A 24,310-nucleotide genomic window follows, 5' to 3' on the forward strand; every position below is an offset into this window, starting at 1 on the left:
TGGAGGGTAGTTATTAATGGCGCTTTGAAATTAGTAGGAAACCTCACCCTCTCTAAAATAAAGTTTAATAGTATACTGACCAGTATTGTGCCATTTTTTTTTTTTCATTTCATGTATTTTCAAAATAAAAGTCTAAATGTAAATTTTGCACTGCTTAAAATCATGGCTTTATATACCTTTTTGAAAATTTGTTGCATAAATGTATATCTTTTAATGTCAACCATATTTCTTTGTACTAATTTGCAACAAAGGTTAATTCTGCAATATTTAATGCTTGTACATGTTCTATGTATCTGTGGTGATTTTGCATTCAGTCTGTCTTCTAATATTTAATACTGCAACACTGCTCGTTAGCTTGTATTCTCCTTTTTCAATTATTGCAGTTATCAGTAAGTGTATTTTTAGTTTGTCTTATGTACCATTCTGATAGTAATTTTGAAAGCCACAAAGCAACCATTTTTCCTGAAAACTTTGTAATATATGAACTTTGATTACAGTATATTAATATTATCTACTTTCTCACATCATGAGTATACTTTTTGTAATGACATACTGAACCAAATTTAAGTTGAGACATTTGTAGAAAACTTAACTACAATGTTTTCAATCATCTTTGCAATCATTCTCGGTGATTGGAGCTACTTTTTTTCTCTGTATTCTGTGATACTTGTGACAAATGGTGAGTGTCTATAAATGTATACTAGGTATTCCAATGACTGAGTTTTTCATTGTAATTGACAGTTAACAAGGATGTGAAATCTAAAAAAGTTGAACTTTGTTCTCATAGAATGATTAAGTGAGTTATGGAAAATTAGGTCAGTTATGGTGGGTTTTCTTCATATAATTTGAAAGAGTGTTTTTTTTCTATTTAAAATCCTAATAGTTATTCTATAAATTTTAAAAAGCCTAATGCTTCTTCACAAGTCAATTTGAAATTATAGTTTGGTTGAGTCAGCTTTAACTAATAAGCATTTTGGCTATTATGTTTTTGTACACCTACCAGATGAGAAATGGAGTTCCAAGATAGTTTCACAGACATCACCCTAAGACTCTGTTTCTATAGAGTTTGCATTCTCACCATTGACTGGTGGATCTGATGAACAGAATTTTAAATAAGGATAAAAAAAGGGTGGATCAAAGGAAGAGTCAATTTACTGCAGGAGATGGCAAACAGCTTCATAGCATTCCACACAACAGGTATCCCACCCACAATTTTTCAAGATATTAGGGTAATTTTAGTTATGATTCGAGCAGCAGTTTGATAATCAGTGATTAGATATTGATCAGCTAAAAATATTTTAACAAAAATTGCATTTTCTCTACAGATTATTGAGCCACCTGAGTAAACAGGCTTAGGTTTTCATAACATATACTTTAGGAAATTGTATGGTACATCAATAAATCCAAATAAACAAACTATAAACCATTCAACCAAACTTCCTCACCCAACATCAGTGAAGGGGATACTCACATGTGACAATATTTTTTTCTTAAGAATTTTTAAGGGATTCATCTCCATTTTTTTTATTGTATAAAAATTAGTAAGATTAATGATTATTATTGTTAATAAATAAATAATGTAAATATCTGTTGATATATTAAGGCCAAGGGAACAATGTACAATCTCATTTTGATGTTAATCAGTTCTCTCCCCTCAGTGCTATTTAGTGAAGATTGTGAAAAAAATAATAGATTCTTATTTTTTTTTTTGTGTAGTAATTAACATTTACATGCAGATCATCATATTAAAAAAAAAATTGTAATTCTTTTCATGAATTTTTTTCAAATTGCTCTGAAAAATTGTAGAGGTTATAAGTAATGAAAAAATCTTCAGTTTTCTGGATTCTAAACAAGTATTTAACAATGAGAATAATCCAGTTAATAAATTCCTTCAAAGATTTTATTAAATAAAGATTTTTTTTCTTAATTAAATCTGCTTAAAATCTATAAGTATTTGTTTCCACTCAAGTTCAAGATGTCCTCCTAAAATTCAAATGTTTATGATGTAATTTGAATCATCTTTCCATTATGAGGGACTTGACAAGAAATTAAAAAAAATCTTTTAAAATTTTATTCATAAATCATTTTTGAATTTTTGGAACTCTTCTTTTAAAGAGCTTTCAAAGCTGATTATCAGCACCTCTCTCTTTTTCTGTTTAGCCTCCAGAACCACTGTAAGGTCACAGGATGAATGAGGATGATATGTAATTGAAGATGAAGATATGTAAATGAAGGTCAACCATTCCTGAGATGTGTGGTTAATTGAAACCCAACCACCAAAGAACACTAGTATCCACAAACCATTATTTAAATCCTTATAAAAGTAATAATTGCCTTTACTAGGATTTGAACCTTAGAATTCTCGACTTTGAAATCAGCTTTCTTGTGAAGACGAGTTTATCACTAGGCCAACCTCGTGAGTCAGCACATTGCAATAATATATCTGATTTATCTTGTGATTGTTTATTCAATATGTTGTTTTTGGCAAATTGTTTTTTTTTCCTTTTACCTCCGAGACCATCATTAGGTATTGCTTCAGAGGATGAAGTGAATGAATTGGTAGCGTGTGTAAAAATGCCATGCCTGACCGGGATTCGAACCTGGAATCTCCGGATGAAAGGCCAAGATGCTACAACTCGTGCCACGGAGGCTGGAGTCAAATTGTGGGTTGTAAATATTATAACATACAACTGTATAGAGATTTTGGTTTTTATGTGTGATCGTTATATTATTCAATTACATATTTATGGTATGTCCTTATACATAAAGGTGTTTCTTAAAACTGTTACCTTTTAAAGATTCCAGAAAATTCCATGAAGAAAGAACTGATAATTAGCTCTAAAAGACTTTTAGAAGAATACATTCAGTATTTTGAAAGAGTCATATGTTATATGTAATATTTTAAATTGGTACCATGCATTTTGTTGTTCAACAATTAAAAAATACATTTTCACCAATTAAGAAATAGACACAGATAAAATTTTGAATTATTTTAATGACAAAATTTAAACCACAGAATTGAGGATTATTATTACTTCATACATACCTGACAAAATTATTATACAACATGAAATCTCTTTTAAGCAATCCATAATACCTAATATTTTGATAAGCCACTTGAACAATTGTTCTATATGAGTGCCAGATAAGATGATTATACTTTTGCAGAAAAAAAAATATAAATAAACTAAGCGTACAGTTTAAATTTCATGATGTTAATGAAAGATAAGTTTATCGGTAAATAATTCTTTATTCAGAAGTGGAAAATATATTTACTTATGATTGTTATATCTTATTGTGTAAGATGTCAACATTTTTTAAAAATTAGGCATTCCTTTGGAATATACATACATTACTGTAGTTTAATGATTATTATTCTACATATATTAAATTTAATTATCATTTATCTGAGCTATAATAACTTGGAGGTTATATTGTTTTATAAAGTCACGTCAAATTGTAAAATATTAAAAATTTTTTATCATTTTATAATAGGATTTATTTTATTGACAAATAAAATTATTACATTAAGATAGGAAAAAATTAAACTTGCGTCATAATTTGTAAGCAAATTATTCACTTCTTTACATTACAAAACACGTTAAACCTTCAAAAAATAATTTTAATAACTCGCTGCTTAAGTAAATGCTGACTTACATCCAGAACTTTTCAGAGCTAATATGTAGTTTCTTTTTATCAGTGCGGTTAAAAGTTTAAAATGCAGTTTTGATATATAAAAATGGATAGCGTTATGTTATTTCTGTAGAACAGTGTTTCTCAACCTGTGGGGCGCACCCTCTAGGGGGACATGGTAACATTACATGGGGGGTTCGAGCATATTGAAAAGAAAATATTATTAAAGAAATGTATTAATATACTGAAAGGAAAGCAAAACAAAATACATTCTGGCATAATAAATAATAAAATACACATTTACACTGATATAATATACTTATAGGATTGTATCAGTACTACACAATGTATTTACCACATTTACTCAAAAATAAGACCCCTGTTTTTTTAACACAATTATTATTTATTCCAAAATTTGGGGGTTTTATATTCGAGGCAGGTCTTACAAACGGGTATTTTGGAAAAAAAAAGATAAAAACTGTATTATCGACCTATGAATTGAGTATATTTTATTAAACCAACTATTGTAATTTATACAGATAAAAAAAGTATTGTTATTTGAGAATATGGGCTATTTGACATTGGGGCATGGCTTTGTTTAGGTATACAGGTGCTGGTATGTCCGAAAACAGAAATGAATGACTTACAAAATTATTGTTTGAACCAATTGCATTATTATTATTTTAAACCAATTATTATTGAACCAATTGCGTTATGCTAACAACAATGCCAAAAGTGGGGTATTGTGTTTTAATTACCTGGAACATAGTTGTTTACTTGGATCACTGCTGCTTTCATAACCATCCTCATCTTCACCATCATCGATGTTAGTCTCTCTCTCTCTCTCTCTCAGTTGTGTCATCAGAACCCTTGTATATGAGGTGATCTTCCGTTCCATCCAATGTGCAGAAGATTCCAGTCTTCTTGAAACTCTTGATTATCATTTTATGAGTAATTTCCTCTCAGGCTTTGCCAATCCACTTGCAAAGAAGCTCTATTGAAGTTTTCTGCATTTGTCCACTCTTCGTGAATGTTTGATCTGCATCTGCCATCCATTTAGTGTAAAACTTCTTAACATGGTCCTTAAACGGCTTATTGATGCTTGCATCCAAGGGTTGCAGCACAGAAGTGAGGCCTCCTGAAATAACTACAGCATCTGTATGCATTTCATTGTTTTGATTCTTCACAGAATCTTCAATATGGCCATGGAAGCTATCTAAAATGAGAAGTCCTCGTTTCTTTAACATTACTCGAGGGTGGCGATTCCAAATGACTTCTAGTCAGTTGCACATTAGTTTTATGTTCATTCACCCCTTATCTTGTACGCAAACATGTAAACATCTTGGTAGTTTTCCCTTCTGCAAAGTTTTTCTTTTAAAAATGATATAAGGAAGCAACTTTTTTTCCATTTGCACAAATGGCTAACATAACTGTGCATCTCATTTTTTCTGCTCCAGCTGTTTTCACCAGTACACTGGATTCGCCCACTTTGTTTACAGTTGTGTTCTGTAGCATTTAAGAAAAGACAGAAAGAAAGATTTCATCGGCATTTCCAATCTTAGGTATGAGGTACTGATTTTTCCTCTTTCATGTAGTACGCATCGTTGAAACTCCAAAACTTTGTCAATATAGTCTGCCGGTAATCGGTGGCACAAAGAAGTTGTCCACTTCAAAGTGAATCCCTTTCTTCTCATTAATCGCACCACCCACCCACGACTGACTTAAAGTCATTCACATTTACTTGGTGTTTTGCTACTTTGCGCCCTTTCATTTGTATCATTTCACAAGTCACTACACAGCAATCTCTTCTCTTCTCTTCCACCCACTCAATCACTGTATCACCCACGACAGGATGGCGTCCTTTTTTAGCGCCACAAAAAGATCGAGTTCCTTTTTTCACGGCTTTAAGTTTTTCTCTGATTTCTCCAGTAATGAATCATGTTTGGTTGTACCAAATACTCTCAACTGCTGCTTGTACACCACTTTTTTTTTTTAGTGAATTCCAAAACATCTAACTTAAACCCAACACTGAAATTTTTCTTTGAATTCATTTTACTTGTAACGCACACAAAATACAAAAGAAACTCATTTTCAGTAAAGCTACAACACAATTTTTGTAAGAAATATGTACTTTGTAAAACTTGAAAAAATAAAACTATTATTATTATAATTAACATTTATTTAAAATAGGTATTTATTTAAATTAACAGATTTATATAACAATTAATGTAGTCAGTTTAATAAATTTTCAGTATATTTACTCATGGAAGTAGAAAAAATTCATTTTATACTGAACAAGATATTTTCTTGTTTCTTACAACTCCTTATCAAACTATTTAAAAATAATTTTTTGTTTGTATTGCATAACATACTTCTGTTTATTTTAAACAATACATATTTATTTATAATTCTTAATGTAAGTTATGTTATATTATAATCCTATCTCCATTATTTCTTAGTTTATTTGAAATAAACTAATTTAAAACTCATTATATTTTTGTAATATAATTCATTACAGTTGCAGTTAATTTTTTAATATGATTACAAAGCAGCGTACATATGTAATTTATAGGACAAAAATCTGACAATACAGTTGTTTCTGATGCATGGCTTACATACACAACTTAATTTAAAATATTTATAATTTTATCTCAGTAATACTTTATCATTTATTTAATTCAATGATTCTAACCAAATCACGCGTACTGTATTTAATTTATGTGGGTGTGGTGGTACTAGCAGCGATGATTGGCGCTAACTAATGTAATTTCACAACATAGAACAAATTTTGTTTGTATGGTTGGCAGAGTGATGTAGTCATGACTACACCACTCTGCCAACCATACAAGACCTCAACCTCATGAGGTTTTACGCACCAGGTATCAAGTCAACTGGGTGATCAAATTCGAGAACAAGACAGACCGAGTTACTTTTTTCACTTAAATATTATTCATTTATTTAATTATATTGCTCACTTGTGATGTCACAACATAGCAGTCAACTACAAGATCAGTTTTGGGAGGGGGGTGTGATTTAGAAAAAAACGTTTATTGCAAATATTGTCAACTGATGTCCTTAAGAAAAATATGACCATAATCAGGTGAAATTTCGAGGTACTGAGGGTGACTTTGCTCTACAGCCTCATCCCATTAACCTTTTAAGTTAAAAATGTAATTGAATCAGTGCTCCAAATATAGAAGTCTAACCAATCTGACCAAGTTTGGTCAAAATTGGTCCAGTAGTTCTGGAGGTATAAGATGACTTAGATGCCAACACTGAACACACATACATACAAACACTAACATCTAGAAAATTTCAATCTGATTTTTGGGGTTTCTTAGGTGTCAAAACATCAAGATCCAGTTAAAACTGAATGTGCCCAAATTGGACCACTTACAATACTTTTCCTTCTAGAGCAATAAATCTGCTGTAGTGCTATCTAGACAGGGAAGGTAAAAAGGAAAAGAAAATTATGAAAGAACTAAAACTCAAATTGTGTAAATGAATGAAAAAAAAAATTCATATAAATCTGATATCAAATGATTCACTTACATTTTTTCATTGGAAAGTTCTGATTTTTTGGATTAATTGGCAATATATCTTTTCAAATAATTGTCAAATTCTGTTAATCATTTTCCTTTAATGTCATAATTGATAATATCATATGCTGCTCTGCCTTAATTATTTCACTAAGTTATTTTTGATATTAGTTTAACAAGATTGGTTTGTTAATTTTATTGGCTTTTCTTTATATGAATATCAATATCGTATATCAATATTATTAACTCACGCCTATGAAATGTAAAATCAAAAACCAACTCTTAACAAAAGAAGACAAAAATGAAAATATTAAAAGAAGTAACTAATAATTACTAAATAATTCTTCTAGTTTGACCATTCAGTTTTTTAAAAATTTACTTATTTTTTTAAATTTTGTTTTTGCCAATTTATTTCATTGTTTCTTCTTTTTTTGGCTTGATATCACCACATAAGCTTGAAGCTTGTGTGTGGGATATGGAAATGGAATTATGTAGCGCATGAAAAATGCCATGCCTAACTGGTATTTGAACCTGGGACCTCTGAATAAAATGCAGAGACACTACCACTTGCACCACGGAAACGGGCATGGCTTTATTTCTTTTATTCTAGTATTACTGAGATAAACCAAGTTTCAGTTCATTCTATAAATTTTGTAATGGGTTTGTCCATGATGATCAGTAATGACAATTATCTAAGAGTATAAAATCTATCTATTAACAAACTAAATTTTGTTCTAAAACTTTTTTATTCAAAACATTTTCAGTGACTTGTGCCACTTGTTTGGCACAGTTTTTTTTTTTAATTTCTTTATTCAATGAGCAGGCAATGCACACTTGAAAGCCTTATCTGACAATATATAATCAACATTTACTAATCACTTCTTAGATCCAAATCAGAAATTCACTAACATTACAATCTTGACATTTTACAGGAACACAAAAAAGACCAACATCTTAGCATACTTGAACATTATGAAATATTCATACATACAAAAACACACAAAACTGTACTAAATGAGGGTATGTAATCTTCGAATACTACACAATTTTTTATCTATCACATTCTAAATGTGTTTCTTCCTTATTAAAAAAAAGGCAAAAAGAAGATAGAGCAGTAATATCAGCTGACACTAGAATGAGAACAGCAGCCAGTAGTCAACTGAAGTTATTAAAAAATAAATGTTTATTGTAAAATTTTGTTCTGTCTGCTATTACAAAATCTTATATTTTTTTTATCATTCTGACAAGCTACAACATTGATAGCAGACATACAGACAAGCCAGCAAACATGACAAAGCAAAAGAAAATCTAAAATAAATGGCATTTTATTATGTTAACATTAATGTATATTTTAAGTAATGTACTAGAAACACTGTTCTCTTCATGTGTTGCTCATTATTCAATAAGTTTTTAATTTATGTAATATTTGATATTCAATATAATTATAGCGCATTAATAAGATAAATACTGTTTTTTATTAAAACAAACAACTTTTTAACTTCCCGGGTCATATGTTTTCCCATTGATATTATTTTATATAATGCTGTTGTTTCCTATCGACGATAGCAATAGCAGTAACGATTTATCGAACTGTGATCGATAGCGAATTAGTGAGTGAGTGTGGACCAACTGTCATAGTATTCAATTTTGTTGTCTTTTGTTTACTTCAGATATAATAGTCATTTTAACTGTATCGCGCGTAAAAAACAAATTTTTGCAGTTTCAAAATATTTGGCCAAATAATAAATTTCTTTTTTATAGGGATTATTTTTATAGTTCTTTTGTAAGAAACAAAGGAACTTGTTTGCTATGGCAGAATTCTGTTTTTAAAGAATTGCTACGCAATTAACATAAAAACTAGTTTCTCGTAATTTTGCGATGACAGTATTTAATCAAAATGATGAGTGATATTGATGTGCCGTCTACTTCCGCAGAAGCATTGTTAATACCTCCCGAGTGCGGTATGATGTTTGTTTACAGTTCAGTTTTATTATCACTAATTGAGTAAGAAATATATTTTTATCAGAATCACACATAATCGTATGTAATAACTAATTAATAAAAATTGACTTTTAGTGGTGAGGTTAGGTTTTATCTATTATTTTATGTTTTAATATAAATAACTTGTGATTATTTTCAGTTTTGTAGAATCATCCAATTATAAAATAGAGTAGTAATTGTTTTTATTTTTAAAAATAATTTTAACATTTTTTTTTATGATTGCTATAGTTAGTGTTTACCTACTAAATTTAGTTAGTTGTCAGCTTTCATTTTATGTTATCTTTTTATGATACTAATTTTTCTACTGATGTTAATTACCATCTCCTAAATGATTTTTTAACATTTGCCCTTTCTGGTCTTTGACATTCGTTCAGAATTATTACTTGTGTAGCCACTTTTCTCTTACCAAATAATGTGATATTATTTCATATGCTATTTCAGACCAAACTATTTTTCTGTTGTTAGGGTTTCATAGTCGTATAAGAGTTTACAAAAAGCCAAATTATTGGCAGTTTGGTGTTTGATAGAATTATTTGTTATTATTGCTCCTATTTCATTTTAAAAATTCCTGTTACTGTTTATTATTCATTTGTTCTTGGAGTGTAAATTTATTAGACTTGTACAAATCTCCCAATAGAAACGGAATACACATAAAAGAATTTTAACCACAACATCTAAATTTTGCTCATAACATGTAAAAGCCAAACTTCTTGAATAGTGGTTCCCAACCTTTTTTTTTTTTTTGACTGACGACATACTTCACAATATTGCGACACACTTATTTGTTTTTATTAATAATTGTGCAAATCTTGCCATGCTCATTTGTGTGGCTAATACATCATTAATAAGAATAATATATAGTATCTAAGTATTAGACATCTGGTGTACATAGGCCAGCAGGTGCATTCTTCTAAATACAAGCAGCATCAGAGAATGAAGCATGGAACACTTTGTCGGAAACAGAAATGCGTTATTAATGGACCAGAGGTTTTATTTTGTGACTTCAAAAAATGTTCAGAATACTCTTGGTTTTGAAGCTATATCAGATTGATTACTTTCTAAATGGTCTTTAAAATTTATTAGGTTTTAAAGACTGTTTTAACCACTGACTGATTAACTAAAATACTTCCACATATAAGACACTCAAGTATCTGTTTTATTCATCTTCACACCACGTAAAACCATATTGCAAGTATTTATCACTGTATTTACGAAGCGCAGCTCATTTTTAGAATCCTGCAGGAAATCATAATTTCCTCAAACATTATTTGAACTAGCCCTGCCATGATCGCTGACACAGGTCCTAAAACTTGATTCAGCTTGGCTTTTTGAATGAGAAACCTATGATAAACGCTAATCGTAAAATAGTTGCACTACTAACCTTACTTATGCCACATATAAACTGAAACTGGCTAGTATGTTCTGATGACTAATAAACAGTCTAAGCACACTCAGTGTTGCCAGGTTTTTTCAGCAGAAAATCCCTGAGGGTTAAATCCTTCAACATGACAACACTGAACACTCTGTTTATTACCAAGGAGGAAGAGTAATGAAGAATTGTTGCAGATGTTCACCATCAGCTGGCCTCTGTAGTGCGAGTGGTAGCGTCTTGGCCTTTTATCCAGAGGTCTCTGGTTCAAATCCTGGTCAGGCATGGCATTTTCATACATGCTACAAATCATTCATCTCATTCTCTGAAGCAATATCTAATGGTGGTCTCAGAGGTTAAAAAAAATTACAGGCAGAAAAATTAAATTTAGCATTGTTGTAGGTGTTGATTGGTACAATCTGCCTCAAAATAAGATTTATTTTATTAAAGGTTTCATGGTACGTATAAGTTTTGTTGTATAGAAATTCTCTGAGTGGTAAAAAATCTATTTTTTTATATTCTAAAAGTTTGCAACACACCCCTTGGGATTGAGTGACTCACCAGTGTGTTGCGACACACCTGTTAGGAACCGCTGTCTAAAACATTCATTCTCAATTTTTTTTGCCTACCATCCACATTGAGAATTAAACATTTTTAAACTTACCATATCTTAAAAATAATAATTGCAATTGCTGTTTTTAAGGTGTACTGTTAAAAACAGCAATTACAATTATTGTATTTAAACGTAGTATATCCCATTTCTGAGGTGACACTTACATTTTAGTTTGAAATATCAGAAAAACATCACCTTCCTAGACTGCCTTAATACCCCCAATTTTCTGTGGGCCATCTACCACCCTCCTGAAGGTGTTCAGTGCCCACAAGGGAGTTTTATCGCCCACTTTAAGAACGAATGGTCTAAAACAACAGTGAATATATAGAAATATTAAATTTGACAAACCAACATATAAATGAAAAACACTTATTAGAATTATTTATAATAAAAAATTCTCTGTTGCTTACTGCTTATTTCCCCTCTCCCCCTATATACCTGTGAGGCCTTTTTTTACAGATCTCTGCTTCATCAAAATGTATGAATATTACTTAAAATAAAAATGTATAGATACATTTTTTTAAATTGTTATATTAAATGTTACACATTTTAACTATATAGACAATATGCTCTTAATATAAAGAGTAACATTTAAGAAAAAGAAGCAGTTTAAGTGTAACAAACTAATTAAATTAGAAGAAATAACACATGTGTTTCCATGATCAAACAAGCAGTTTTTGAATGTTTTCTGTGTACAGTTTAATTTGTTACAACCAATTTATTTATTAAATCTTTGTCAGTGTTCTTTTAAATGATAACTGTGTTTAATTAATTAAACAATTACCACCATCCGGGGCGGAGTGGTAGCATTTTGGTCTTTCATTTGGAGGTCCTGGGTTTAAATTCTGGTCAAGCTTGGCAATTTTCATGCACTACAAAATTCAATTTCCATATACCACGCACAAGGTTCAAGCTTTTGTGGTGATATCATTAAGCTAAAAAAAAAGAATTGATGTTTTTAATTTGTTTTTGGTTTTTACAGAAAAACAGTGTAACCAAGATACAGGAAGATTTTGTTGTGATGAAGGAACATTAAAAAGAAAATTACCAATTTTACAATGGGCTCCAAGTTACACTCTTGGATGGTTAATGAATGATTTCATAGCTGGTATCACTGTCAGTTTAACTGCTGTTCCACAAGGAATTGCTTATGCAGTCGTTGCTGGATTGGATCCTGCCGTAAGTATTTTAAGTTATAATTTTTAATCTTTTTATATATATATATATATATACACACTGTTGGTACATACATCTTTTTGTGATTCTGTTGATATTTTTTGGATGTGCCTAAAGATGTATAATTCCCCACTTGATTATCATTAAGTATATAGTAAGCAATACTGGTATTTATACTACCAACTGTTTTTAAGCTTTTGATAATCAAGAAAACTTTCGGTGGAGGTGCCATTCATGACTAACTTATGATGTCAAAGTTAAATAAAAGATTATACACAACATAATATTCAACTTCAAATACTTCTTCCACTAGAACTCACATGTACAATTATTTTACATTATTCTATAACTAATATTCAAAAATAAAAAAATATACAATACAATGCTAAAAATGTACAATTTAAATACAAAAGAAAAACAACTTTCAGTGATGCACATTAGTAAACAAAAGTGGCTAGGTACTTCATGAATTAAGAGAATATTGTCGAAGCACAATTCAAAGAGCAGGTAGATGGCTGGTGAAAAAATATACAAAAAGAAATCAATAATAAGGTGAGTATTACTCTATAATTTATTACAAAATTCAGTTCCTGACTACCACATTATGTACTTCCCACATTCCTTGGTTCAATTCAAGCCTGCTGCAAGAATTCTTCATTATCAGATGAAAAAAGTCAAACTTAAAGCGCTTTAAGGAATTCTTTCAAATTAGTTAAACTTAAAAGGTACAGGCACAATTCATTAAAAATGCTAGATGCGGTCTATGTAAAACATCTTTTATAAGCCTCAAAATTTGCTTGTGACACAACTGCCATATCTCTTGATCGCAACCTGGCCGAGTAAACAAATGTTATTTGGAAATTGCAATTTTCTGCCTTCCCATAATAAAAAAAATACGCGTAACACAGAAAATGAAAAGATGCGTAAGTGGAAGTATACCTAGGCCTTTAAATAGGGGAAAACTATATTCAGATGTCCTCACTCTACAGATCTGTCATATAATCATTTTTTGAGTTATAACAGTTTGTTTTGTTGTTGAAGAATAAGTACCATTCCACACATTTATCCCATATTTGAATTTACTATTTACTAAAGTGTAATATACCAATTTCAAAACAGTAACTGGCAAATAAACTTTATAAATACATTATACACAAAACCTTGAACACATGCATCCTAACCAAATTGATAAGCTCTTTCCAAGTACAATTCTCATCAACGTAAACACCCAGATGTTTAATAGAAGCCTTTTCTGTACTTACACATTGAATATAAATTTAATCAACCCTTCTCAGAAGACAAATTTTACACTTAAAATATATTGCAAGAAGGTTCCTGTTCGTTTCTAAAATTAAAACGAATAAATTTAGTTTTTGTACTTGGTGCCACCCTATTAGCATGTATATTAAGAATTAATAAATAATTTAGTAATAAAGTTACCCTTCCTTAATAGTAATTAAGTTTAAATAATACAGTAGATTAAAAATCTGTGACAAAAACTTTTCACTAGCATTTCTGTTATTTGATGTTCATTTCATTTTATAATTCTTTAAATAAAATTAAGAAGAAAAGTGAGAATGTTAAAAAATAATTACAATATTTTTTAAAATAATTTAGTTTTTCTTTTGATTCGATGTTTTGTTTTATAAATTATTGAAAGTTTAATAAAAGTGGTCCAGTTATTGACCTGTAAGTTACATCTCATAATACATTTTTAACCCTTCATGGGTGGCAATGTTTTATGGCTGTGGACGGAAGACATTTAAAAAAAAAACGTTCATACAAAAACTATTTAAAGTAACTTAAAACATGCATTCATGCATAAAAACAAGATATACCTTGTGTTTTTGCTGAATTCTACCACTAATATGGTTAAGGAACACTGTTTAATTATCTTGTGCAAAAACGACACAAGTCTCACTGAGCGCACTAAAATTTGTAAACTATAGGTGATGTGATGATTTTGGTTATGTTTTACATTGAGTTCTTTTCATGAAAAAGACACTGAATAATAATAGTAACAGTAGGAACATTGATGGTTGTATAATAACAGTAGCGATTTTGAAGAAGTAGTTTACCTATCAGGGTATAGTATAATGTGGTTTTATTATAATAATAATATAAATATTTTTATTCATTGTGTTCTGAATTTTTGTCTCAAAAATTTTGTTTGAATTCAAATGAAGCAAGCTGAAAATTAAGTTTTGGAAGGAACAGTTTATAAACAAATTACTCAAAAATGAGCAAAAAACACTGAAGTTAAACGGTTCCCAATCATGTTGTATCAGGAATTCCTGTCTCAAAATGATTGGAAGAACATTTCCTGCCATCTCTTGGAATTTATGTGTAACTATGCGAAGACAAATAGCCAGTCACATTCAGAAACTCATGTATGGGTTTCTGCCTGCGAAGGGTTAAATGTCTACCAGCCAGTTTTCAGCAATGCACAATGACATAATATTAATTTTGGTTTGCCTAACCAAAAGAATATGAACTAATAATGTTAGTTCAAACTATCTCTTAATATGCTATGTTCTGAAAACTGAATCTTCTAATTTGTTTTTAAAAAATTTGATGTGGACATCATGATTTCCTTGAGTGCCTATTAAATTACATACATTTACACATTTTTTAATAATCAAAGCTTAATAATTATTAACAAATCAATATAATTAAATTTAAAAAAAAAGATTAGTTAAAAAAGTAAAAAAAGAGATGAAGTCTGATTCTGATATGGTTTGAAGCAATTCAGTACTCTATTGCTTGTCTCTTTCTGGCAATAATAACATATGTAGCAGTTCACATATTAAAATAAAAAAGTATATTTTTTAGTTCAATTAAAGTGTTTAACTATTTACTGAAAGCTGTTTAATAATAATTTAGTGTTCATAAGACAAGCAGACTGTCTTAGTATAAAAATAAATAATATTATGTGTAATTTACTAGTGGTAGAATAATCTATTAATTAAATTCTGTATTTTTATTTAAATATGACTGAAAGAGTGTCAGTCTTAATATTTTTAAAAAGCTTTGTTCTTTGTGCTCTTTCAGATGTAAATTGAAAAAAATTTAACTGATTGAAAAATCTGTTGAATGATTATCTGAAAAACTTTAAAATTGCCCATTTAAATATTTGTGTGTGTGTTCATATTCAAATACCAATGTGGCACAAAGAAATGGGAAAATTTTAAACAATTAGAAAAAAAAGAAGTAAAGTTACTAACTTTTATTTGGTATTGAAAATATGGTAAGAGTTTAAAGATTACTTCACTTAAGTGCTGTCCATTTTTGCATACACATTCAGTAATTTGATTCTGAAAATTTTGCACAGCACGGCACAATGTGCTCTCTGGAATGTTGGTGATCTTCTCTTCATGTGTTTTGAGCTGGGCAAGGTTTCTTAGTCTAGTTTGGTATATAGTACTCTTCTGATGTCCCCATAACAAGATCTGAAAGGTCTGGAGACCGGGAAGGTGAAGTTAACAGTCCTTGAAATTATGCAATCCCCAAACAAACGACTCACTGCTGCCATGGACTGTCAGGCAGTGTGTGAGGTGGCTCCGTCCTGTTGAAACCAGGTTTGCTGAAGATCAAGATTTGGAAGAGAATGGAGCCTAGGAACAAAATATCTCCAGCATGTCGACATAACGTTGAGATGTCACAGTGACAGCATAGTCCCTTTCATCTTCAAAGAAGTAAGGATCTATCACCCTACAACATGAAACTGCACACCATGCAGTAAGTTTAGCACTTTGTAACAGCCGCTGGTGAAGCTGAACAGGGTTTCTTTGTGCTCAGCAACAAGAGTTCTGCTTATTCACATTTCCACTTAGTAAAATTGGGCTTCATCTGACATCCAAAGATTTTCAATAAAGTTAGAATTCTTATTGATTTTAGACAGCACTATTTCACAAAATACACAATCGTTAGGACAGACACATACACAGTGGTTAGGTTTCAGTTCTTGGACAGATTGAATTTTGTAAGGATGAAACTTTAGGTTTTGGAGTATTCTTTGCATGCTCTGACATCTGAGCTCCAGTGATGAGGTAATTTTCTACACTGAACAAAGACTCCTTAATGATACAGCTTACATGGCATCAATGTTTTTTGGCATACATACAGACAATACATGCCCACCAGGTTTTTAAAAGGTCTCTTCCAAAGTTATGAGCTCAAGTTTTGATTGCATGTGAAGGAACTGCAGGGTGGGTCTCATAGTGTCACCGAAACACTTTTTGTAGAGCTGTCATACCATGTCGGTAAAGCGCCCTTACTGCAACTGCACACTCTACACCATCCCACTGCTCCATCACAACTTAATGTCTGTTACTTCTGTATAGTTTAACTTCTTTCTCCCACTTATGGTACACCTACCAAAAATCAAATTTAAAATTTCCTGTTTCTTTGAACCACTCGTATTACAAATTCTTGTTTTTGTTTTTTTTTATTTATTCTCTTTTACAAATTTCTGAAACTGATGGATTATCCTCTTCTTTCTTAATTTTTTCTGTTTGTAGAAGTCCCTTAAGAATCCTGAATATTATTTTTGTTGTATACTATGAATAAAACATTTTTTCACCATGTTTATTTTGTTACTCTTTTCTGAAAATGTGCATGTGTTCTAATTTGACGGTCATTATATGCCATTTTTTTAGTCATGAATTTTCTTCCATAATGAGACCTGTATAGTATATCCCTATTAAAAAAAAGCATCCACAACAATAAATGAAAATATGATAGGGAAAAATGAGTAGTTTAAAATGTTTAATTACTGCAAGATTGCATTTTGTTAAAATATTTATTTGTACAATTTACATACTATTATAATTATTTAATATTAAATTTCTTTTTTGTTTATATTTATTTTTTTTATGATTAATTGTTTACGATAATAATCTAATGTTACAGTATGGCTTGTATTCAGGATTTGTTGGCGCTTTTATTTATGTACTATTTGGGACTTGCAAGGATATTACAATAGGACCCACTGCTATATTATCACTAATGACATATAAATATGCGCATTCATTGGGAGATGATTATACAATTTTACTCTGTTTTCTGTCTGGTGTTGTAATCTTAACTTTTGGTTTACTTCGTCTTGGTAAGATTTTTATTTAATATTGGTAGATTTAAGCAGTATTAAATCCATTTAGTGCAGCATGTGCATAATTGAATGCCCTAGAAATTTGAACAATATTTTTAAATCTTCTTGGGGCTTTTGCCCCAAGAAATTACTGAAGTTTAAGCAGTTATAGTTATTTAGATATTTTACTTGTGTTTAGAATGTCTGACTGAACACAATATAATTTTTTTTTATAACTGAATCTTCAAACTCTTATTAATTTAAACACTTTATAGTTAAAGGAAAAATATAATTAATGTAGTTTTTTCATTTATTTTTATTGCCAAATTATTTATTTATAAAATTTCCCCTTTACTGTAGTTATTGATAAAAAGTGGATTTTATCTTTGTATGAACTTTATAAATTTTTTACATAAATAGATCAATTATTTATATACACATGGATAACTTGAAGTGAAGTTTTAATTTACATGTAAGAGAGACTGTAATGTTTTTGATATTTTAAACAATTTTTAATAATTTATGTTATGATTACTTGATGAAGCATCAGTATAACTTATAAAATACTAAGAAAAAAGAACACTGAAGTGTTTTATTGATCAATAATTTATCTTTGTTCTGTTTCTTGATGTATTTCAGCATAATTATTTTTCTATGTGATACTTGTAGTAGTTATATGTTTAGGTATATTTTATTTAAATTTAGTAAAACCTTAATTATCTAGGCAATTTTATACTAATTTTGTCTTCATAATTAGATTGGTGATAACAATGATCAGTGGCTTCAATTTAAGAAGTAATATTTAGGCCATTAAAATTAATAAAAATGTTATGAAAATATGTCTTAACTATGTTGAATTTCCACCTGTTTGCTTTTTATTACATTTTTATATAGAAATTCATAATTTTCAAAAATTATCAAGAACTACTGAAAACTTTGTTCATGATTAAAGTAGTATAAAATTTTGCACGAAATATTTTAAGTGTACATTTACTAGCTAAAATTGAGAAATTTTACCATTTCATTTTTTCAGGAACACATATTAGCCCCAAAAATCAGGATAGATTATTTAGTTTGTAGTAGATGATAAAATCAAGTAACAAGTCAGCAGTTTTCTGAACTAACTCTGATTATATGTGTAGGGTGCATTTAGGTGTGTCCAGTAATTAGTTAAAAATTTTTTACCATTTAAATATGATAATAAATATCATTCAAGTACTTTTTAATATTAATGGTTATACTTGGATGTAGAATGTTAATGTGCAGCATCTTCTTGATGACTTTAAAAAGAATGCAATAAATATTGACGTCTATGATGCAATGATGTATTCATCAATAAATGAGATGGTTGGATTATATAAGCTACTCATTGTATATATAAATGGAACATTTCAAATTGAAAATACATACACAGAAAGAGGAGTCACACATACACATACATGTGCACACACACACATTAATTAATTAACCCAGTAACATTAAATTGACTATTTAGCATTCTAATTGACTATTTTTAATCTGATGAGTAATAATTGTTTTATAATTGTGCTGGCCTAGTGTATATAACCTGATATATAGCAAGAGTGGGCCCTGTCCTTTGCATGATAAGAATTTCTGTTCAAGTTATGTAGAAATGTTAAACAAAGCGGTTGTTTCTGATTGGGCCAGTCTGTTATCATAATATATCACAAAATCTTCAAAAGTTAATTGAAAAGACAAATAAGATCTTGGAACCAATGAAAAAATGTCCAAGTAAGAAAAATATAAGATTTTTCATAAAGTTTAACTCTGCATCTTACAATATGAATCTGAACGCTACACTAGTACTCATCTTCTGATCAACAATTGTTGCAGTTTTTTATACATGACTTTTCAATACTATTACATTGTTTCTAATTAAATTATTTATTATTTATTTTATAGCAAAATAAAATTGTTCTTATTATCCTTATGCTTTAAAATTATTGTATTGCTATAATGTGTACTGTTGTGATATAGTAGGAAATTACAATTTATTAATCATCAGTTCAATTAAATAAATAAACAATGAGTTGGTGTAGTTTATAGATCAATGATATGTGATGAATGAATATTTCATTTATTATAGTAATTTTAGTTGTTTGTTGTGTGTAATAATAATCGTCAAGAATAATCTACAATCTTTATACATGAAGTAAAAAAAAACTGCATTGCACTTTAACTTCTTTCTAGCAAGTGTAAACTGGTCTACTGGTGCTGTTCCTCTATCTGCCTTAATACCCTTGCTGCTCTAGTTGAAGAGTGAAATGCCAAAATTTTGTTGTTAGCTAGTATATTAATACATACATTATGTTGTGCAAATCTTTAAAACATTTTAAACTGAAATTCAAAGCAGTTTTTGATCATTTTTGGGAAAAAATCTTGGTTTGGATTGTTAGAATTTTAATTAAATGTTTACAATTCATAATATTCTTTTGTAAGTGATGATCTTACAGAAAGAGTGAGAATAAAAAAAACTGTCAAAAACACTGATTAACTTGGTCAGCTATGAAGTACATTAGGGAATGTTGTTTGGGTGACCTGATGCATGTTTTAGGATAAGTCTTAAAATTAATTTGCAATTAAATTTATGAATACTGATTAGTTTTATGTTATATATAGTTTTTCAATTCACCTCTGTTTACTGAAATAAAGGAAAAATGAATCATATTAGTAATTTTTTGTTACAGGTTTTGTGGTTGAATTTATATCTATGCCGGTAACAGATGGATTTACTTCAGCTGCTGCTGTACAAATTGCTGTTTCACAAATAAAAAATGTCCTAGGACTAAGTTTAAATGCTGATAGTTTCATTGACAACCTGATTGGATTGTATAAACATTGTCGAGAATTACAATTCAGTGATACAGTTATGGGCTTATCAACTATCATTTTTTTGTTGTTAATGAAGGTTATTATTTTGTTTCTTATTTATGAATTATGATGTGTACATATATGTGTTGATAATGTTTTTATTTTAGTCTATTATGTTTATACTGATTAATTACAAAGTGATTAATTGTTAACAATAAATCCATCAAATTAAAATTTAACAAATTTTTTCCATCAAATTGTTTCAATTACTACATATTTTGGGAAGGAGATAATCTCTGACATTAAAACATTATTGACTTCATTACACAGTTGGAAAAAACTTATTTATGAAATTAACAAAGTAATTTTTAAGGATTACAGAAATACACACATACATTCAATAATACAAAACATTAATCTTTTAAACGCAAGATTGAATTAAATTCCTTATTTAAACATAATAAAGAAAAATCACAAGGAACACTAATAATTTGGAAAATTGCATAGATTGTTTGAATCCATTATCACAAAACAACTTGAAAGCAATTATTACTGATAATATTACAAATGTAAACGTTCTTGTATAAAACACATCTTTTCCTGCATTTTTCAGAATTCAACACTGGGAAAATTTAACACTTGCCTGTTAAATATTATGGTATTGTCAGATTGCTTATATATATATATATATATATCACTTATTCATTCTTTCATGCAGTAAGAGTAGTTTCAGTGATTGGCTTGACTGGCAAGTAACAATCATTCGCATGTACCTGATGATTTGACAATATTGTGTCTAGTTTAAATGGTAGCAGTAGCTTGTTGTTGCATTTATAACTGAAATTATGAAAAATCTATGTTCCCCTCCTAGCAGAATCTTTTATTCAACCCTGAAAAACATAGGTGTAGGAATTTTAGATCTATTTTACTTTTGTTAAAAATTTTAACTTTTTTATAGGGAGATACTCCACACATTTCACTTTCGTTGAAATGTTAAAATGTCAATTCATATGGGCTCTGGTTCTCAAAAATCAAACCAGATTGAAATCTTTACTTTATTTTTATGGTGAAACTTATCTCAGACTGATCTCTACAAATTGTTAGTTCCTTCACAGTACCAGATATAGATCTACCTTGAAGGATAGCATGAACTATACTGAATTTTTTCCATTTTTTTTGTTTGTTTTGTTTTCATCTCTGTGATTGTAATTTGCAGATGCAATTTTTTCCTTGAATGTATTACAGAATATCTTTTAGCTACCCACTTCTGTTTTACTTACTTCTCTGTTGATTTTATTTTTAATTTTTTTCTTCAGCTTAGGTTTCTGCTGTATAACAATATTTACATAAAATATATTACTAGCATTTTCATTTCTTCTTTTTGATGTTGAATTATTTAAAAACTTATCAAAATATAAATCACATTTTCCAGATTTTTTGTTTAATCTCAAAAAATTTGTATGTTTGTATTTCCATTTGTTACCTCTTAAACTTAAGTGAAATTCTTTGAAATCTTGCAGTTTGTAAATGGAGTAATAAATGTTCCTCAAAAAACCTATTATTGTGAGACTTTATTATATTGATTTTAAGTAAAATTCTCAGCTGTAACAAACAAATTTGAATAAAATATTTGGCTTGTACGGATTTACATATTGTAAGTTTCATCAATGATACAGATTTGTTTATATATCTTAACAAATGAAGGCATTATAAAATCTCTCAGTTACAAACATATTGGTGTTATCTTGACTCGTGAAAATGTGTTGGATAAATGTGATATTTTAAATTAAGTTGGAAAAAGAAAGGAAATTAGCAAAATGTTGTACTCTGTGTACTGGAATTAAATTGTATCTTCGGGAATGAAAATTTTCCTGTTTTGATACATTCATAGAAAGTAATGGTTCAGAAGTCTGGACTTTTTCATCTAAAATGAAACAAAGGTTTGAATTTATAAAAAATAATTCCATAGGTGGTGTTAAAAACGATACAGCATTTAAGAATGTCAAACAGTTATATTAAACTTCAGTTAAGAATGTTGTACAGTTAGCATAGTGCAACCATTTGCAAAGAATGTCTGATAACTGATTTAAGTTTTGATTATGGATTCTGACTCAGCGTAGAACATTTTGAAAACCCAGAAACATATATATTGGGGATAAAACCCGTAAACAAAAGCAAAGGACTATTTGAAGATGTTTTTGAGAGAGTCAGTATGGGATATGTTTATTCTGTATGTATGGAACTGCAAATAATTATTTATTGTTCAGTTATTAAAAAATATGTATCCATTAATATTAACATTATTTTTTCCAGAAATTGAAAGACTCTGTTGGAAATCAGCCACAGAATATTAAACAAAAAATTAGTTGGTATATTGGAGTTGCTCGTAATGCACTAGTTGTTGTCATTGGTACATTAATGGCATTTGGTTTTTCATCATATGGGTTACAGCCCTTCAAGCTCACTGGTATAAAACAGGTTCCCTCTCATTTTATTTTTGTTCTTTTTATATTTTATTTAGTTTTAAGGACCAAATAGCATAATTATTTAAGTCTATGATAATGTTAAATCAGTAGAATATAAAAAAGCTTTTAATATCCAATGATCTATCAAATGAAATTCTCTATATACTGATGTTTTGTTGGAGCTGCCTGTCCACTATATTTAGTGACTTTTCATTTATGTTTTTCGCTATATTTAGGTCAGACTCTCAGAAATAAAAGCAACATTGCTTTCTGTGCATGTTGTTTATACATGTTGTTTGTGATGTACTATTTTCTATGAAAATATAATGATAATTATTTTTATAGAAGTAGATTCAGTTCTATTATGATTTTACTATTTATTATTTTCTATGAGATGTAGAAGGTGAATCTTTGAGAATTAAAAGGTGCTTATCAACTAAAATTAATTCCTGTTCCAGACAGGATAACTTTTACGTGGTAAAATTTTATATGATGAATTGTTATAATTTAACACTAGGTATACACCATGATTTGTGCTACAAATTATTGATGAAAACAATTTAACACTTGATCATATTTCATATCCTAATGAAATGGGCTTGCAATGGTGGTACTTTCCATGAAAAGATTCTTGTAGAAGACTATTACTGTTGGTTTCAAAATAAACAAAAAGCATTTGTTAGTTGTAAGATTGTGCAAACAGTGCTTCCTTTGTATAAAGCTTATGGGCTTTTCAGAAATATAATCAGCTCCAAATTAATAAACTTTTTTTTAAATTTTATTGATGCATTAATATAATTTTTTTTTAATTTTACGTGTTCACACCACTGGATAAGCATTATTCCCAATTATAGTATTACTTTTGGATTACCACTGTACACTGTTGATTTCAGTCGATGAAATTTCATAGAAGCTTTGAAGCTTGTACATGGAAATGGAATTTTACTGAACACTCTATGTGTTTTTAATTTAATATAAAATTAGTTGAATTTGACAGTAGTGTTAATTTTTTAATCATAAAATTAACTATTTTTCCACCTGTCTTACCTAAAAGCTCCAGGTTCAAATGCCAGTTACTTATAGGATTTTTTCATGTTACAATTTCATACCAAATTTTCTCAAGTAGATTTATATGATCTTTCTCCCTAAACTGTTGAAACATTTCTCCTGCCTATCTGCAATAACAAAAATATTATTAATAAAAAAGTATAAAAAAAGTTTAGGTACTGAACTGCAGGTAGAAAACGTTTATGAGTTTATATTATTATAAATAAAAATTTATACTTAATATAAATTCTAGTTACTATGATGAATGTAAATTAAACCCTAAATGATTTAATTCTGATAAATTAAATTAACACCAAGATAAATTCAATACCATTTGAAGAAAGATTATTGAACATTTAAAACAAGTTTGTTTAGCTGGAGTAAATACTGTTTTTCAAAACTTTTGAAAATTAGAGGTTATAAGGAGGATTAGCATAGGCTTTAAGAAATATTGGAGTATAAAGAATATACTAAAAATTGAATTCTGAGGCTTAGAGAATATGTATGGGTCACAGTTGTGGACAGTCGTACAGGAAATACATAAAA

General features: G+C 29.2%; 1 protein-coding gene across 6 annotated transcripts in view; it reads left to right on the top strand.

Moving 5' to 3' along the window:
* Window positions 1-24,310, top strand: part of LOC142329906 (sodium-independent sulfate anion transporter-like) — a 165,816-nt gene that overhangs the window by 113,725 nt on the left and 27,781 nt on the right. The window contains exons 1-5 of one of the 6 annotated variants that reach the window (XM_075374833.1): window positions 8,764-9,133; window positions 12,138-12,334; window positions 17,243-17,438; window positions 20,129-20,349; window positions 22,566-22,719. In XM_075374833.1, the coding sequence (XP_075230948.1) occupies window positions 9,070-9,133; window positions 12,138-12,334; window positions 17,243-17,438; window positions 20,129-20,349; window positions 22,566-22,719 (832 nt within the window). In that variant the 5' untranslated portion in view covers window positions 8,764-9,069. Of the gene's footprint in view, window positions 1-8,763; window positions 9,256-12,137; window positions 12,335-17,242; window positions 17,439-20,128; window positions 20,350-22,565; window positions 22,720-24,310 lie in introns of those variants that run through there. The other 5 variants (XM_075374834.1, XM_075374835.1, XM_075374837.1 and 2 more) reach the window with 5 other exon arrangements.

The sequence above is a fragment of the Lycorma delicatula genome, chromosome 9, assembly GCF_047948215.1.
Source record: "Lycorma delicatula isolate Av1 chromosome 9, ASM4794821v1, whole genome shotgun sequence".
NCBI lineage: Eukaryota > Metazoa > Arthropoda > Insecta > Hemiptera > Fulgoridae > Lycorma > Lycorma delicatula.